Raw genomic sequence first — 15,883 nt, forward strand, 5'->3', positions numbered from 1 at the left:
CTAGGAATAAACCTAATCAGAGGAGACTTATATACTTAAAATTATGAGTCAGTACTCAAAGAAACAGAAAAAGACACAAAGAAGTGGAAAGATATTCCATGTTCATGGGTTGGAATAATTAACATCAATAAAATGAATATACTGAGGGGGGAGCCAAGATGGTGACTTGGAAACAGCAGCTCCCATGAGCTTCAAATACAAGCACCTTACAACCTGAGATTCTCAGGATAGAGTAGGATACTGGGCTGTCTGGGTGAACAGGTGCTGGTCAGGGTGACACCAAAATAGAGTCACATAACTCACTCTTGGGATGACAAGAGGCCAGAAGGACGAAGTAAAGTCATTTTGGTTTGATTATTTCTAAACTCACCCCACCCCAGAAACAGCCCCCAGGGGCTGGCTGGGCAGTCCATTATAGCAGGCTTCCCACTGAGCTATTTTCTTTACCAAGATTCCTGGCTCCCCAGGAGTGTCATTCCAAGCATTTTTCTCCTTGTTTTCCTCTTCTTTTTTTTAGGTGGCTGGAGCTCAATTAGAGGAAAATACTGGTGGAAGACTTTCCCACCTAAACCTCAAGGACATCTTTGATGATGCAAACCCAATTGCAAGGAAGACTAAAGCTAAAACAAACCAATGGGACTACATCAAATTGAAAAACTTCTGCAAAGCCAAAGAAACTATCACACAAACAAAGAGACTCCTTACAGAATGGGAGATCTTCACATGCCATACATCATGCATACATCAAACAATAGACTAATCACCAAAATATACAAAGAGCTCAGCAAACTTAGCAACAAAAAAGCAAAACACCCCATCCAAAAATGGACACAGGATATGAACAGAGCACTCATCAAAGAAGAGATACAAAAGGCTATCAAACACATGAAAAATTGCTCCAGATCGCTGATTGTCAGAGAAATGCAAATAAAGACAACATTGAGATACCACCTCATCCCTGTGAGAATGGCATACATCAAAACGGACAGCAGCAACAAATGCTGGAGAGGCTGTGGGGACAGAGGAACCCATATGCACTGCTGGTGGGAATATAAATTGGTCCGCCCTTTGGGGAGAGCAGTCTGGAGAACTCTCACAAGGCTAGACATGGAACTTCCATATGACCCAGTAATTCCTCTCCTAGGGATATACTCCAAGGACTCCATAACACTCAACCAAAAAGATATTTGTACACCTATGTTCACAGCAGCACAATTTATAATAGGTAAAACCTGGAAGCTACCCAGGTGCCCAACAACAGATGAGTGGCTGAGAAAACTGTGGTATATATACAAAATGGAATATTATGCAGCTATTAAGAATAATGAACCCACCTTCTCTGACCCATTAGGACAGAGCTAGAAGGAATTATGTTAAGTGAGCTAAGTCAGAAAGATAAAGATGAGTATGGGATGATCCCACTCATAAACAGAAGTTGAGAAAAAAGAACAGAGAGAGAAACTCAAAGCAGAATTTGTTTGAATTCGGAGTAGGGCACCAAAGTAAAAACCCTGGGTTAAGGGTGAGGGTTTATGTTGGGACACAGTCTTTTGTTGGTAGGAATGGGGGTTATGTACACTTCTATTAATCTGTAGTCATATAACTCACTATTTAATTAATACACTAGGGGGAAAATTGATTGAATGTCTCAAACTTTTTAATGCACAGACCATAGGCTGAGTCTTTGACATGTTGACTCTCTTAAAAGTTTAGACCAGGGAGAACAGAAGCAACTGGTGGCACGGCTATATACAAATAATATCAAAGAACATAAATTAAGGTGATGTTATGTATGATACAGCAAATCCTAACAAAGAGATATTTCAAAGTTAACCCAACTGCCAAATAATTTGAATATAGCAATAACTATCTATTGCCTTCTTAAACCCTAAGACAGCAGGAACCTCCCACTTCTTCTATAGAGCCTATATTTCTCAGGTCCTGGAACCTCTAGAGTGGGGCTTACTTTCCTGCATGCTTCTCTCAATTCATACCAAATGATATTACATCTGCTGATCCCAACCTAATCAACACAATGAGTACCATCTCAGCATGCTTCACTTCAGACTGTGTCCAGAGACCCCAAGCATGGAATGTCAACCCTTCAGCTTCATTACTTGGGTGAGATCTTTCCTTTCATAGGATTCTCTGTAGCGCTGTGACGCGGAGGAGAGAGAGAGAAAGAGGAGATCCGGAGCGGAGAGGGAACACAATTCTTTATTCGCACGGGCACCTCAGAGTTGAGTGAGAGTGCAGTGGTTCGGGCCATGTAGAGCTAGCCAAAAACGCCGCCTCACGCAGCACCCTTTTCTGCGTCTAACCACTGAGGTGAAAACCGGGTGAGAGAGAAGGGCAGAAGAAGAAGGGCTTTATAAGGCAAAAACCGAGAGTGATGAGCCGGGACAGGATTGGTTGGGAAGGGCATTTCGAGAATATCGTATTAACTCTCGCGGGAACTGGCACAAGCCTGAGGGGACATCTGCACAGCAATTCTCTAATTCCATTCCTGGTGGTTCACTTCCCATTAAAGTCTCAAAACCTAAATATACACCAGGTCCCATGAGATAGAGCATATGTTCACATATCCATAAATTAGGGCAAAATATATACCTGAAAGCAAAAATACACAATAGTCTGCAGTGAGTCAGTATAAAGTTCCTAAATGAAATAGTGTCTACTTAAGACCTAGATATCCTCCTCACCTATTTCCTATTATACTTCCCTCACTCACTCCCAAGCTATTCTTATCAAAGTAAAGACTGCAAAAGCTGAATAAGGGCAAGAGACTGGCATACTTTAAGGATGACTCTTTAGTCACTATCAGGCCACCCCATCAGCTGGGGACCTATTCTGGGAGTCCTGAGATTCCCAAACAGACATGATGGGCCTAGACCTCAAATAAATCCCTCTCTCCATTGTTACTAGTCATCTATATCAGGAACAACAAAACAGGCCCTTTGTGGACCCCCAAAGGACCTTCCCCTCAACTTGGATTAACAACAGTAGAGAATGTTCCATCCTCTGAAGGGAAGTTGAACAACATATTCTATGTTACACCTGAGGAAGATGGGTCTTCATATTGGGGCAGCTTGGAATGTTCCTATTGATGACCACAGAATGTGAGGTCGGATCTACAGGGATGCAGAGGTTACATAGGCTCCTAAGCTGAATATGGACCCCAGATCACATCAAATTGACCAGTGGAATAGAATTGAGAGCACAGAAATAAGCTCCCATACCTACAGACATCTAATCTTTCATAAAAGTGCCCAGACTATTAAATGGGGAAAGCAGAGTCTCTTCTACAAATGATGTTGGAAAAAATGGATTGAAAAATGAAACTGAATCACTATATTTCACCAAACACAAAAGTAAATACCATGAGGATCAAGGACTTGGATGTTAGACCAGGAACTATCAGGTACTTAGAGGAAAATATTAGCAGAACTCTTTTCTGCATAAATTTTAAAGACATCTTCAATGAAACGAATCCAGTTACAAAGAAGACTAAGGCAAGTATAAACCTATAGGACTACATTAAATTAAAAAACCTCTGCACAGCATAAGAAACCACTACCTAAACCAAGAGAACCCTCACAGAATGGGAGATCTTTACATGCCATACTTCAGACAAGAGGCTAATAACCAAAATAAATAAAGAGCTTGCCAAACTTAACCACAAGAAAACAAATTACCCCATCCAAAAATGGGGGGAGGACACGGACAGAATATTCACACAGAAGAGATCCAAAAGGCTGAGAAACACATGACAAAATGCTCCAAGTCTTTGATTGTCAGAAAAATACAAATCAAGACAACAATGAGATACCACTTCACTCCTGTGAGAATGTCATACATCAGAAAAGGTAACAGCAGCAAATGCTGGAGAGGGTGTGGGGTCAAAGGAACCCCCTTACACTGCTGGTGGGAATGTAAATTGGTCCAACCTCTGTGGAGAACAGTCTGGAAAACTCTCAGAAGGCTAGAAATGGATCTACCCTATGATCCTGCAATTCCTCTCCCTAGGGATATATATATCCTAAGGAGCTCAACACACTCATCCAAATATATTTGTGTATACTTATGTTCTTAGCAGCACAATTTGTAATAGGCAAAACCTGGAAGCAACCCAGGTGTCCAACAACAAATGAGTGGCTGAGCAAGTTGTGGTATATATATACAATGGAATACTACTCAGCTTTTAAAAACTGTGACTTCATTGTGTTCAGCCCATCTTGAATGGAGCTTGAAGAAATCATGTTAAGTGAAATAAGTCAGGAACAGAAGGATAAATATGGGATGATCTCACTCTCAGGCAGAAGTTGAAAAACAAGCTCAGAAGAGAAAACACAAGTAGAACCTCAAGTGGAGTTGGTGTATTGCACCAAAGTAAAAGACTCTGGGGTGGGTGGTGGGGAGAGTACAGATCCAAAAAGGATGACAGAGGACCTAGTAGGGGTTGTATTGTTATGTGGAAAAGTGAGAAATGTTATGTACAAACTATTGTATTTACTGTCGAACGTAAAACATTAATCCCCCAATTAAGAAATTTAAAAAAAGGTAACAGTCCTATTTGTAAAGCCTATTATAATTTTTTCAATCTTCAAAATTATTTCTATATATATTCACAGTTAAACAAAGCTCTTTGAAAAAATGTAGTATCACAAGGCACTTAAACATTACAGAAGTCCCATTTCTTTCCATTTCCACTTGTTTGAAATTAAAGTGCAAGTAAAACGTAATTTTTTTAATCAAATTAACCCCTCTCCTTATAAAAAGAGAAAAAAGTGAAGACAAAACAAGCAAGCAAACAAATAAAATACAGTTCCTGGTGGGAAAATGGTAAGAAAAGAAAGCAAGATCCTGGTTGAAAAATGTCTAACTCTCCAACTCTAAAATAAATAAGAGTGGTAAAGAGACTTCCCTTAGTTGTATGTTTCCTATTAGATTTCAACAGTGACAGTGTCAAGAACTGTATCACTGACTATAATACTGAGTCCAAACAATAGAGCAGTGTACCAAATAAAGTATTAAAATTGGCCCAAATTAGTGCAAAAGTGAACAATGGTTTGACTGTAGCAAATCTGAAATCTATAATGGGTAAAAAACTGGCTTCTGCCACTTTTTTGATGTGGGTGAATGTAATTATTGCAAAAAAAAAAAAATGTTCATCATTAAGTAGGAACATTTCCAAGCACCCTGGATTTTACTGCATGCTAGAAACAGCTTTTTTCCAGAGCATGCATAAAAGCATTCAGATTTAATAATAGCAAGATGTCATTTAGCAGATTTCAAAATTGGCTTTAGATCTGACTGACCACCAACACTAATCAGCACTTTGTCATTCAACAGAGGACAAGTAAGCCAAATATTTAATCAAAGTCTACCAGTCTACCTCTGTGTGGACCTCAGGACGATGAGATGACCTGACTGGTAGTAAAACTGCCCATCCACTTAATCTTAAGTGTTCTCTTGGTGCTTATGATGACTATCTTTAGTCTCCTGTTACATCAAGTTTGCAAAGTAATTAGCCAAGGTGTGCAGTCTCTGGCCATGTTTTTTGTTTTGTTTTTTCCTGTATGCAATATTACTTCTCCCACAAATGAAGTAAACTCATGACTTCTTTGCCATAGCATGTTAATTTTAACCAGTGTTTTCTTTACTTTCACCATTTCTGGTCCACCTTCACAGTCTTACCAAATGTAAATGCCATGTCTATATTCTTTATTATTTGCCTCATTCTCTTAAATCGACTTTTAAGTTGAAGATTTCATTTTAAACAAATATCAGGAAGCAATTTTCTTTAAACCATGAACATGAATAAAAATCTATTATTATCAGCCAATATAGAAGACAGATATAACAGGTATCTTATAGTGTTAGTAAAATTTTATAGAAGACAGTCCAAAAATGGGACTTGTTTTTAATGAGTAACTTTTATACCATAGTTCAACATTAAAAACTGCTCCTTTGTAGTGCCAGTTAAAATCACCCATAGCAATACTGGTGATATGTTCCTCACACTTTGGGAAAAACTGAAGTAAATAGGTAATGATACAGTACTGTGATACAAGTCAAATTACAGCACAGACTATAAAACTGATATTACTAAACCTTTGGGCAGTATTCATGACATATTAAGAAAGTCTGCCCTAGCTTCCTGGACAGCAAGATTACTATGCAGTAGTATCTCTTCTTACAAACCCAGAAATCATATCCTTGAACAACCAAGACTCAGTGAGCACAGTAAACAAAGTCCAGCCATTAAAATATATGTAATTCATCTCAAAAAATAGCCCTGAAAGCAAAGACCATATGCTTTATCTGAATATTAAACGCCATTGATGTCACACATTGCAAATGTCCTTTAATGTATATTCAGAGAAAACATCTAGCTTCTCTCATCTCACATGTATTTAAGTTATTTGCACAATTAAAACAGGTTTAGGATACCAAAAGTCTGCCACTTTCATTGAATTCGCACAGGAGTTTTGTCCCACTTATTCAGGGAACAAGTCCCAAGACCATTGGAAGGGACTTGTCCTAGGTCAGCAGGGACCCAGTGGCAGAGTCGACTCCCAACCAAAGAGCTCAGCACCTCTAACCATTCTAGGGACAAAACCATGCATGCTGCATTTATCTCAAGCCTCCTGCTTTTACCCCAGGAAAAAAAAAAAAAAAAACATGCACAGTCCATATATAAAACCCATAAGTACTATTCTCTTTCTCCCTGAGCTTACTCTTCTCTTTTCTAAAACAACACAAATTCCTCTTACCGTGTGCCTGAAATATCAGGAAACAATGCCACAAAAGTTACTTTGTAAAGTACTTGGCAGTGCCTCACGGTCTAGGAAATGGCCCTCTAAAGATTTTTTTTTCCAACAGTGACTTCAAGAGAGCTTAGCTTCTTAAGTCCACATACAGGAAGATATGTTAGGCCAAAGTAGCCCTTCTTTCTAGTTATGAATGTCTGACAAGAAATAGCTGATATGGGAGGTGGTAAAACTGGCAACTGATAATGCCAGCTTTCCATGGAGCATCTCATTCATTAGTCCTAGGATCTTTGAAGTTCTATGTTTTCTCTCCTCCCAAAAAATTAAAGTCAATATTTCTCCTCCCCACAGATGTTTCTGAATCTCTGCTTCTTTTCCTTTATAGTGCAAATTTCAAAATAATTTGTTTTTCCGTATTACATGATTTCCGTGATCATTTTACAGTCACTGCTACCTTGCAGAGTTAATAACCAGTTACTCTCTATAACTGAGGTAACTGCTAAAAAGGAGAGCACTTTCAATTATGTATCACATTTTAGAGAGGTGTGATCCACAAGATGGACTTAAAGGCAATTCTGGACTCCGATGCCTGCCCTCGCCACACTCCATCCAGTGTTAAGGGAACTGCCCACCAACACTTCTGTGCAAAGGCTACGCTTTCTCTTATTTGCAAATGCTTAACCAGGATATTCAGTCTTTTAGGTGTTCAGTCACCTGCGACTTATGGCTTGGGTATGTTTATCAATGTGAAACAGGCAGGGCAGGATGTGCACAGAGTGGTCACAGTAAAGTAGGTCTACAGAAGGTAGTCCTAAAAGAGCAGGTAAAGGAGTAGGGGAAAGTAGAGTATCTACAAACAGCAGAAGACACACTATGCGACAGAAGCCAGGAAACCCCTGCAGTGGTACTAGATGTAAGCTTTGTGCCATGTATCTGTTCTACCAACTGACAATATCACTTCTACCCTTTCCCTTTACCTATAGCAGGTAAGTTCCCTGAAATCAAACTATAGCAAATCTGCAAAATAACGTTCTGTTTCACTTTTTCCAGCAACTCCATGGTAAAATAAGTATCATTAGAAAAAATAAATAAACATAGACTCCAAGCCTAAAGAAGTAGCTCTGAAAGCAGAACACAAGGTACTAGATTTGACACCCCCTGCCCCAAGTTCAATCCTCTGTGTTAAATAAGTAAATAAGACTATAAGAGCATGTGACTCAGCCAAATGAAGTTTCCCATTAATGGATTTGACAGGTCAAAATAATTTTAAAACTGTTAGAAATAAAAGGCACAGGGACTGGGAAGCACAATGGGTTTAGCACACATGATATAATGCACAAGGACCCTGATTATAGCTCCTGGTCCCCACCTGCATGAGGAAAGCTTTGCAAGTGGAGAAGCAGTGTTGCAGGTGTCTCTCTCTCTCCCTCCCTATCACACCTCCCCCTCAATGTCTCTATCCAATAAATAATAAAATAAAAATAGATGAAAAATAATTTCCTTAAAAAGAATAAGAAGTAATGCATTTCTTTACAATGTTTTCAATTAAGAACTGGTTATCACTGTAACAAAACAATGGTTCACAGAAAATTATAATAAAATGGCCTTGAAGTTTCTTTTAGATAGGAGACTAGAGGATCCATCCCTGAACTTCGTTTTAAAAAAAAAAAAAAACTGAAAATATTTTTACAATAGAGCAAAAACAAAATAGGCATGTAATCTGAGAAGGAAAAAGCATCCTCATCTTTATAAATAATTCATAGTGTATTTGGGCCTGAGGAAAATGCCATCACTAAAAGCAGGACCTTTGAGAGTTGCTACTTTTTAACTTTAAAATAATTAACCAAATATATTGAATAACCAGTGGCACCAGCCCACTCAAGAGTCCACTCAGAGCCATACAATGCAAGGTTAAGTCATGGTACTGACTGAAAAGTGAAAGATTAAACAGAGTATAAAAACCCTACTACAAAGTTCAATAAAAGGCAACAGTATTATGCTAAAATTGAGAGCTCAAAATCAAGTCACAAATATACCACAGAAACACCAGTGACCTAATTTAAAATAGATTAGACTGACAGGAGATGCCCAAATATCAGATCTGTTCACTGCAGAGAAGGATTCTGGCAGGAGCACTCTGACTGACTCAAGCGTTTGTAAGGAGAAACCAACTGTTCCCCAGGTTGGCTTTTCCTTCCTCAGCAGTCTCCAAACACCTGGTGGATGACCGTTATCCCTTAATATCAAGTTCAATAGAGTGAGAAGGATGGGGGGCTACAGAATTTCCCACTCAATTCTGACAGAACAACAATGAACCAAACTAAACCAACTCTAGCAAAGTTATTTACTAAAAACTGTGTTGTGGAAAATTTTGGTAAATACCCAACAGTTAATTCAAAATGGCACTAGTTTCATCCCCAAAATTTTACGTAGCTTTCACATAACCAAAAAATCACCTCCAATAATATTCATGCAATTATATTTACAACATAGTAACCTGAGCAACCAGAAAGACAAAATATATAGTGTGGAATCTTTGTCTTACCATTTCGGGACACATCAAGTTCTACCAGCTGCATGAAGTTTGCTATTTCTGGAGGCAACCGTTGAATTTCATTATCACTAAGTCCAAGCTTTCGTAATTTGACTAGTTGGAAAAATTGCTGAAAGACAAAATAGTTACACATAAGTCTCACATATATTTGTAACAAATTCTTTGCTCAAACTGAAACTTAAAACAATATGCCTTTAAACAATAACACTGACACAATAATATCAATGTCCTGATTTTTATTTTACACTACAGTCATGCAGAAATGTTACCATTGTGGAAAATGAGTATAAATGGCATTTCTGTATCGTTATAAGCAAATTTCAATCAACTGGCAATTCTCTGAAAATTAAACTTTTTAAAAGATATTTTATTTCATTTTAATGATAGAGAGAGATACAGAGAGAATGACCAGAGCACAGCTCAGCTCTGGTTTATGGTTGGGCTGGGAATGAACCTGGGACCTCAAAGCCTCAGGCATTGAAGTCTTTTGCATAACCATTATGCTATCTCCCCAACCCCAAAAATTAAAAGATTTTAACAATAAATAGGTAACATAATGAAAATAGCAATTACTCCTCTACCTAGTAGGTGATCACATTTTCTGCTTATGTAAATTAATGTTAAAAATTAGAATAAAATATTCAAAATTACATTTTAAGGTACCAGTGTACACTAGAAAGTGTTTAAATACCTCACAAATAAGTGAAATAGAAAAATCACTTTTGATCAATCTGGAAAAAAAAAAAGGTGTCTTGGAGGGACCCTGAAGCCTATGGGTGGAACAAGACAAGAGGCTTGGTTGAGGGTGAAATGTACTCAATCAGATTCTGGACAAATGTGGAAACGTACCCTTGTAGCAAAAACCTTTGTAAATCAACAATTTCCTCAATAAAATGATACTGGAGTTGGAAAAATCAAATCAAATTAAACTAAAGAGTGTCTACACTAGACACTTCCATTAATTGATAGCCTGAACATGTGCCTTTTCCCTCACATCCACTGAAAACTGCACTAAAAAATATCTATCTTGTTTATATAGAGAAAGAAAGCATAAAGGGTCAGCAAAATAGTTCACTGGAGAGGACACCTGATCTGTCATAGGCACAACACAGATTCAAGCCTGACACCTCACCAACAGAGAAACTTCTGTGCTGTGGTGTCTTTGTCTCTCTCTCTCTTTCTGTCAGTTTGGAACAATAAAAGCCCAAGATTATTCTATGTGTTTGGAAGTATTCTGAAGATTTGTTTAGTTATGAATTATAAACAGGAATAGAGAAAAGCAAAACAAGAGGAAACTATTAATTCCAAAGAAACAAAGTATATAAAACTATAATCCCAATATAAACATAAGATTTAGATATTCACAACACTAGCAGGCATAACGTTTTGTGTTGATAAACCCAAATTTTATACTATAGTAATACTAAGAAGATGGGAAATGCACTGTGAACTGCCTAAGACTCATCTTCCCATGAAGCCAATAATAACTAAAAATAATAAAAATAAAAGTTAATAAAAAGGGGGCCGGGAGTCGGGTGGTAGTGCAGCGGGTTAAACGCACATGATGGAAAGCATAAGGACCTGCATAAAAATCGCGGTTCGAGCCCCTGGCTCCCCACCTGCATGGGGAGTTGCTTCACAAGCGGTGAAGCAGGTCTGCAGGAGTCTATCTCTCCCCCTCTGTCTTCCCCTCCTCTCTCCATTTCTCTGTCCTATCCAACAACAATGACATCAACAACAATAATAACTATAACAATGAAACAACAAGGACAACAAAAAGGGAATAAATAAATATTTTTTAAATAATAAAAAGGGGGGACCAAAGTATAAAAGGAAGGCATTTAGCAATGAGAAAACAATTATTAGTTGAGACACTCAAGAATCAAGGGTTTTCAAAAGCCAGAAACTGAATAGGGTAGGGAAAGGCAAGACATTGCTACTGCTGTTTCTTCCCCACACAATATGGTTTACTGGATCTTTGCACATATTATTTTGCTAAATATAGAAACTGAATTCACAGTTGAAAAAGTCTCTGAAAAGAGTACAGGGCACTCCAAGTTAAAATTCTGTCGAATGCTAATGCTTAATAAGTTTCACCTTTTTTTTCCCCCATGGTATTAAAATGGTAATATATACTTAGATAATCAAAAGGAAGGAATTACATTTTAGAAATCAACTGAGACACTAACACATACCCACACACAATTTTACATAGTCCAATCCCTGTGGAGAGCAGTCTGGAGAACTTTCAGAAGGCTAGAAATGGGTATACACTATGACCATGCAATCCTCTCCCGGGGAACCAAACGCACCCATCCAAAAAGATCTGTGTATACATATGTTCATAGCAGCATAGTTTATAATAGTCAAAACCTAGACGTTACCTAGGTGTCCAACAACAAGTGACTAGTTGAGAAAATATGGTATACGTACACGATGGGATATTACACAGTTAAGAAAAATGATGAATTTACCTTTTTCACCTCCTCTTGGATGGCTAGAAGGAATCACACTGAGATAAGCCAGAAAGAGAAGGATGAATGTCGGGAGCCATAATGACACTGCACATCACGCCCCTAAGATGGCGCCGGCCACGTGGTGGCTACACCAGTAAAGTGGTAAACAACTTTGCAGAAGTTGGACTATCCAACTTCACAGACTGCGTGCTGTACACATGAACTGTTTTATGATTGGTAGAAGGTTGCATGATCTACGAATGCTGTATGCTTGCTTAATGCCCATTGGCTGACTATGTAACAGTGAAAGGTACTTAAGGTGGCCAAAAGAAGGAAATAAAGGGAATTGAGGAAGAAGACTCTGGTGTCCGTGTCGTTGTTGCGGGCCGACAGCAACAAGTGGTGCCGAAACCCGGGAATCTCAAAACAGTCCGTGAGTAAACCGAAAGCTAGTCAAACAGACTAGGGAGCTGTGAGAAGTGCAGGATTGTGATCACAGGTTAAGCTGCTTTGAAGCAGGGAGTCGCCATGGGAGGCTTTTAGTCAAGCCAGTGCATGGAGGGATTACTGAAGAGTAATGGGACCCCCGTTAAGACGGGGACCATTAGGACTTTCATGTCCACGGTAGAAGAGGTCGCTCCATGGTTCCTAGAAGAGGGACTTCTTACCGTCCCGCAATGGGAGCACCTTGGAGAAGTTTTCAGAAAGATAGAGGACAAGGAGTCATTGAACGTGCTCATCTCACCTTAAAAAATTGCTTATATAAACAAAAGGGGGCGGCATAAGAATCCCGGTTCGAACCCAGCTCCCCACCTGCAGGGGAGTCGCTTCACAGGCGGTGAAGCAGGTCTGCAGGTGTCTATCTTTCTCTCCTCCTCTCTGTCTTCCCCTCCCTCTCTCCATTTCTCTCTGTCCTATCCAACAACAACAACAACAACAATAATAACTACAACAATAAAACAACAAGGGCAACAAAAGGGAAAAAATAAATTAAATAAATATTTTTTTTAAAAAAAGGGGGGGTATAGGGGAGACGTTTCGCTCCCCCAAAGAGAAGCTGCATATTGCTCTCTTTACTCTTAATTTTCTATCCCTGGATGAGCACAGGAAGTCAGCAGCAGATCGGCACTCCACCGCCGACTCTGGCCCTAAAGAAATGGTCATGTGGAAAGATCCTTTAACCGGCCACTGGGCTGGCCCGGACACAGTTCTCAGATGGGTGCGAGGCTCTGTCTGTGTTTTTCCACAGAATTAGCAGACGCCTGTGTGGATCCCGGAAAGGCTGACCCGTGCTGTGACGCATAAAGATGACTCCCCCGCGGCGTGCCCTGCTGATCATGATGATGGTGATGACAACGGCCAGGGCACAAACGCGAACCCTGTGGAGTCTGGCCCGCGCATGGCCATTCCCCCTGCCAGTGACCAATGAGTCCAAAATCCTGCCAGCCTTCCTGTCCACAAATGCCTCCACGGGACTTCCGACAGTGCCTTTCGACCCGGCCACAGGATACTTCAATACCACAGACTTTCTACTCCAAGGGACTGTCTGCTTTCAAGCCCCCGGGGTCTCGGCAGACTCTGTTGGACCCTGCGTGACGCTTTTGAATCAGACCCTGGGACATTTCTCCAATAGCTCCGGGCGCCCCTGGGCAGTCACAATGACGGGTCTGCCCTCGTCGGGTGTGCAACTCCACCTTGCAGGTTCCCGACCTTTAGCAACAGCTCTTTTGGAGGATATAACTACTCCTTTAGCAACCGCATGCAGGGTGCCCCAGTCAACCCTTGGCAAGTGTGGCTGTTCTGCACCTCGGGCGGGGGTTGCTCGGACATTTCCCCTTTCTCCTTTGTGCGGGGGGGCTACGTGGAAAAACTGCACCTATTCTTATACTCCCCGGAGAGACGTTTGAAACTAATGTTTCTCCTTCTGAATGCAATGCTACATTGAACTTCTCCCCTACACCTGTATGTGTACAGCCCCTGTTCACGTTCATTGTTCATGCTTTGGTTAATACCACCTGGCTGCCTTGTAAGTCAGGGAGATGTAACCTGACACAATGTTGGAACGGTATTGGGCACAAGCTGTAGTGGTCAGAATACCCAATTATCTCCCTGTACCCACTAAGATAGAGGATGGAGAGTTAGAGATTTTGCTCCGCCCCAGGCGAGATTTTGGCATCACAGCGGCAATTGTTGCTGCCATTGCCATATCTGCCACCGTCGCCACGGCGGCAGGCATTTCCCTAGCTACCAGCATACCTACTGCAGAAGCTCTAAATAATCTCACCACATCCATGGCCAAGGCCTTACAAACCAATCTAGCTGTTGTTCAACACCTCAGAGCAGGTATCATGATTGAGAACCAAAGGGTAGACCTTCTCCAAGAGTCAGTTGAGCAAATAGAGGGTATGCTGGCTGCTCATTGCATGCAGAGCATGCCTGGAGTGTGTGTCACCAGTACAGCATGGGTCAATAACAGTCTGGCAGCTAATCACTCCAGGCGATTATCCCTGATTATCCCTGGTCCGCTGAGTTTGACACGCTGACCAAGACCATGAGACGCCAAATTTTCTCCATTAATACCACCAAAGTGCAGATTTGCAAAAAAGAGTTTGCCGCTTATGTGCTCTTGGCAGTCTCCCACCTAAAAGAATGGGCTGGAGTAGGGGTCCTTGGGACAACGCTTGTGGGTGCCATCATCCTGGGCCTTTATTGTCTGTGTCGTCTCAGAGCACAGGCTCGAGTTGAACGACAAATTATGGTCCAAGCCATGTTGGCTATCCAAGGTGGAGAGACCCCTCAAATCTGGCTAAGCATGCTGGACCAGTAGCCAGACGGGTAAGTTCCCTGGGGTTCCTATACCAACCTAAGACAGGCAGCGTGCCAAGGTGCCCGGCCGCTGAAGACGGGTAAGGCTATGAACAGTCTGGGACAACCTAAGACAGGCATGGTCCCCTGCTCATTTTATTATATATAAACGGGGGAGCTGTCGGGAGCCATAATGACACTGCACATCATGCCCCTAAGATGGCGCCGGCCACGTGGTGGCTAAACCAGTAAAGTGGTAAACAACTTTGTGGAAGTTGGATGATCCAACTTCACAGACTGCGTGCTGTACACGTGAACTGTTTTATGATTGGTAGAAGGCTGCATGATCTATGAATGCTGTATGCTTGCTTAATGCCCATTGGCTGACTATGTAACAGTGAAAGGTACTTAAGGTGGCCATAAGAAGGAAATAAAGGGAATTGAGGAAGAAGACTGGTGTCCATGTCGTTGTTGCAGGCAAACAGCCACAGATGAATATGGGATGACAGAAGTTGAGAAATAAGAATAGGAACATGAAGCAGAACTGGGTTTGGGTTTGGTGTATTGCACCAAAGTGAAGGATTTGGGGGAGAGAGAGAGCTTTCAGTTCCTGGTACATGATGGGAGAGGAGGACCTAGGTGGGAGTCTAGAGCATTTTTATGGAAAACTGAGAAATTTTACACATTTTTGAACAACTGTATTTACTGTAAATTGTTAATCCCCCAATAAATAAAATATAAAAATTCCCAAGCCCACTGATAAAGTAATAATTTTTGTGTGGCTGTCCTTCAAATTAAAATATGAAGCAAATATAATTTAAAACAATGCATGTCTTTGCATTTTTGCCAGTAGAAAACAGAAAAAAATTACATTTCAAATAAAGGAAATTGCACACTATTAAGTAATATTAACAAAGCAACAAAAACTACTATGAAGATCATGCAACTTGTAAAGATTTACTATTTAAATATAATTTTAAAAGATAAAATTATAGAAGATATTTTAGAAGATAAAATTACAAGTACTCTATGTATAGAAACAAGTGTTCATGTTGACAGGACAGAAACAGCGACAAAAAGTAATGTTAAGTTATAAGGAAAATGCAGAAACAACTTTAAGCTATTTTTAACAAATATATTTAAAGATAAAATGAGCTATGAATCTTAGCAATGCTACCAATTAGGTAGGTAAGATCAAGAAAGTACTCAATGAAAGGGCTAATCCCTTGGATTTCTTTAATCATAGAGCTGAGACTTAATTTCTAAAGGAATGGTACTGAACTTTTTTCTACTGG

The 15,883-nt window shown here is 40.2% G+C and overlaps 1 protein-coding gene across 2 annotated transcripts in view; it reads right to left on the reverse strand.

Annotated features, from left to right (window-relative positions):
- The window catches only part of LRRC1 (leucine rich repeat containing 1), a 174,418-nt gene that overhangs the window by 104,346 nt on the left and 54,189 nt on the right, over window positions 1-15,883 (reverse strand). For both annotated transcript variants that reach the window (XM_007516499.3, XM_060190034.1), the window contains one exon: window positions 9,319-9,436. In XM_007516499.3, coding sequence (XP_007516561.1) covers window positions 9,319-9,436 — 118 coding nt within the window. The remainder of the gene's footprint in view (window positions 1-9,318; window positions 9,437-15,883) is intronic.

The sequence above is a fragment of the Erinaceus europaeus genome, chromosome 4 (assembly GCF_950295315.1).
Source record: "Erinaceus europaeus chromosome 4, mEriEur2.1, whole genome shotgun sequence".
Classification (NCBI taxonomy): Eukaryota; Metazoa; Chordata; class Mammalia; order Eulipotyphla; family Erinaceidae; genus Erinaceus; species Erinaceus europaeus.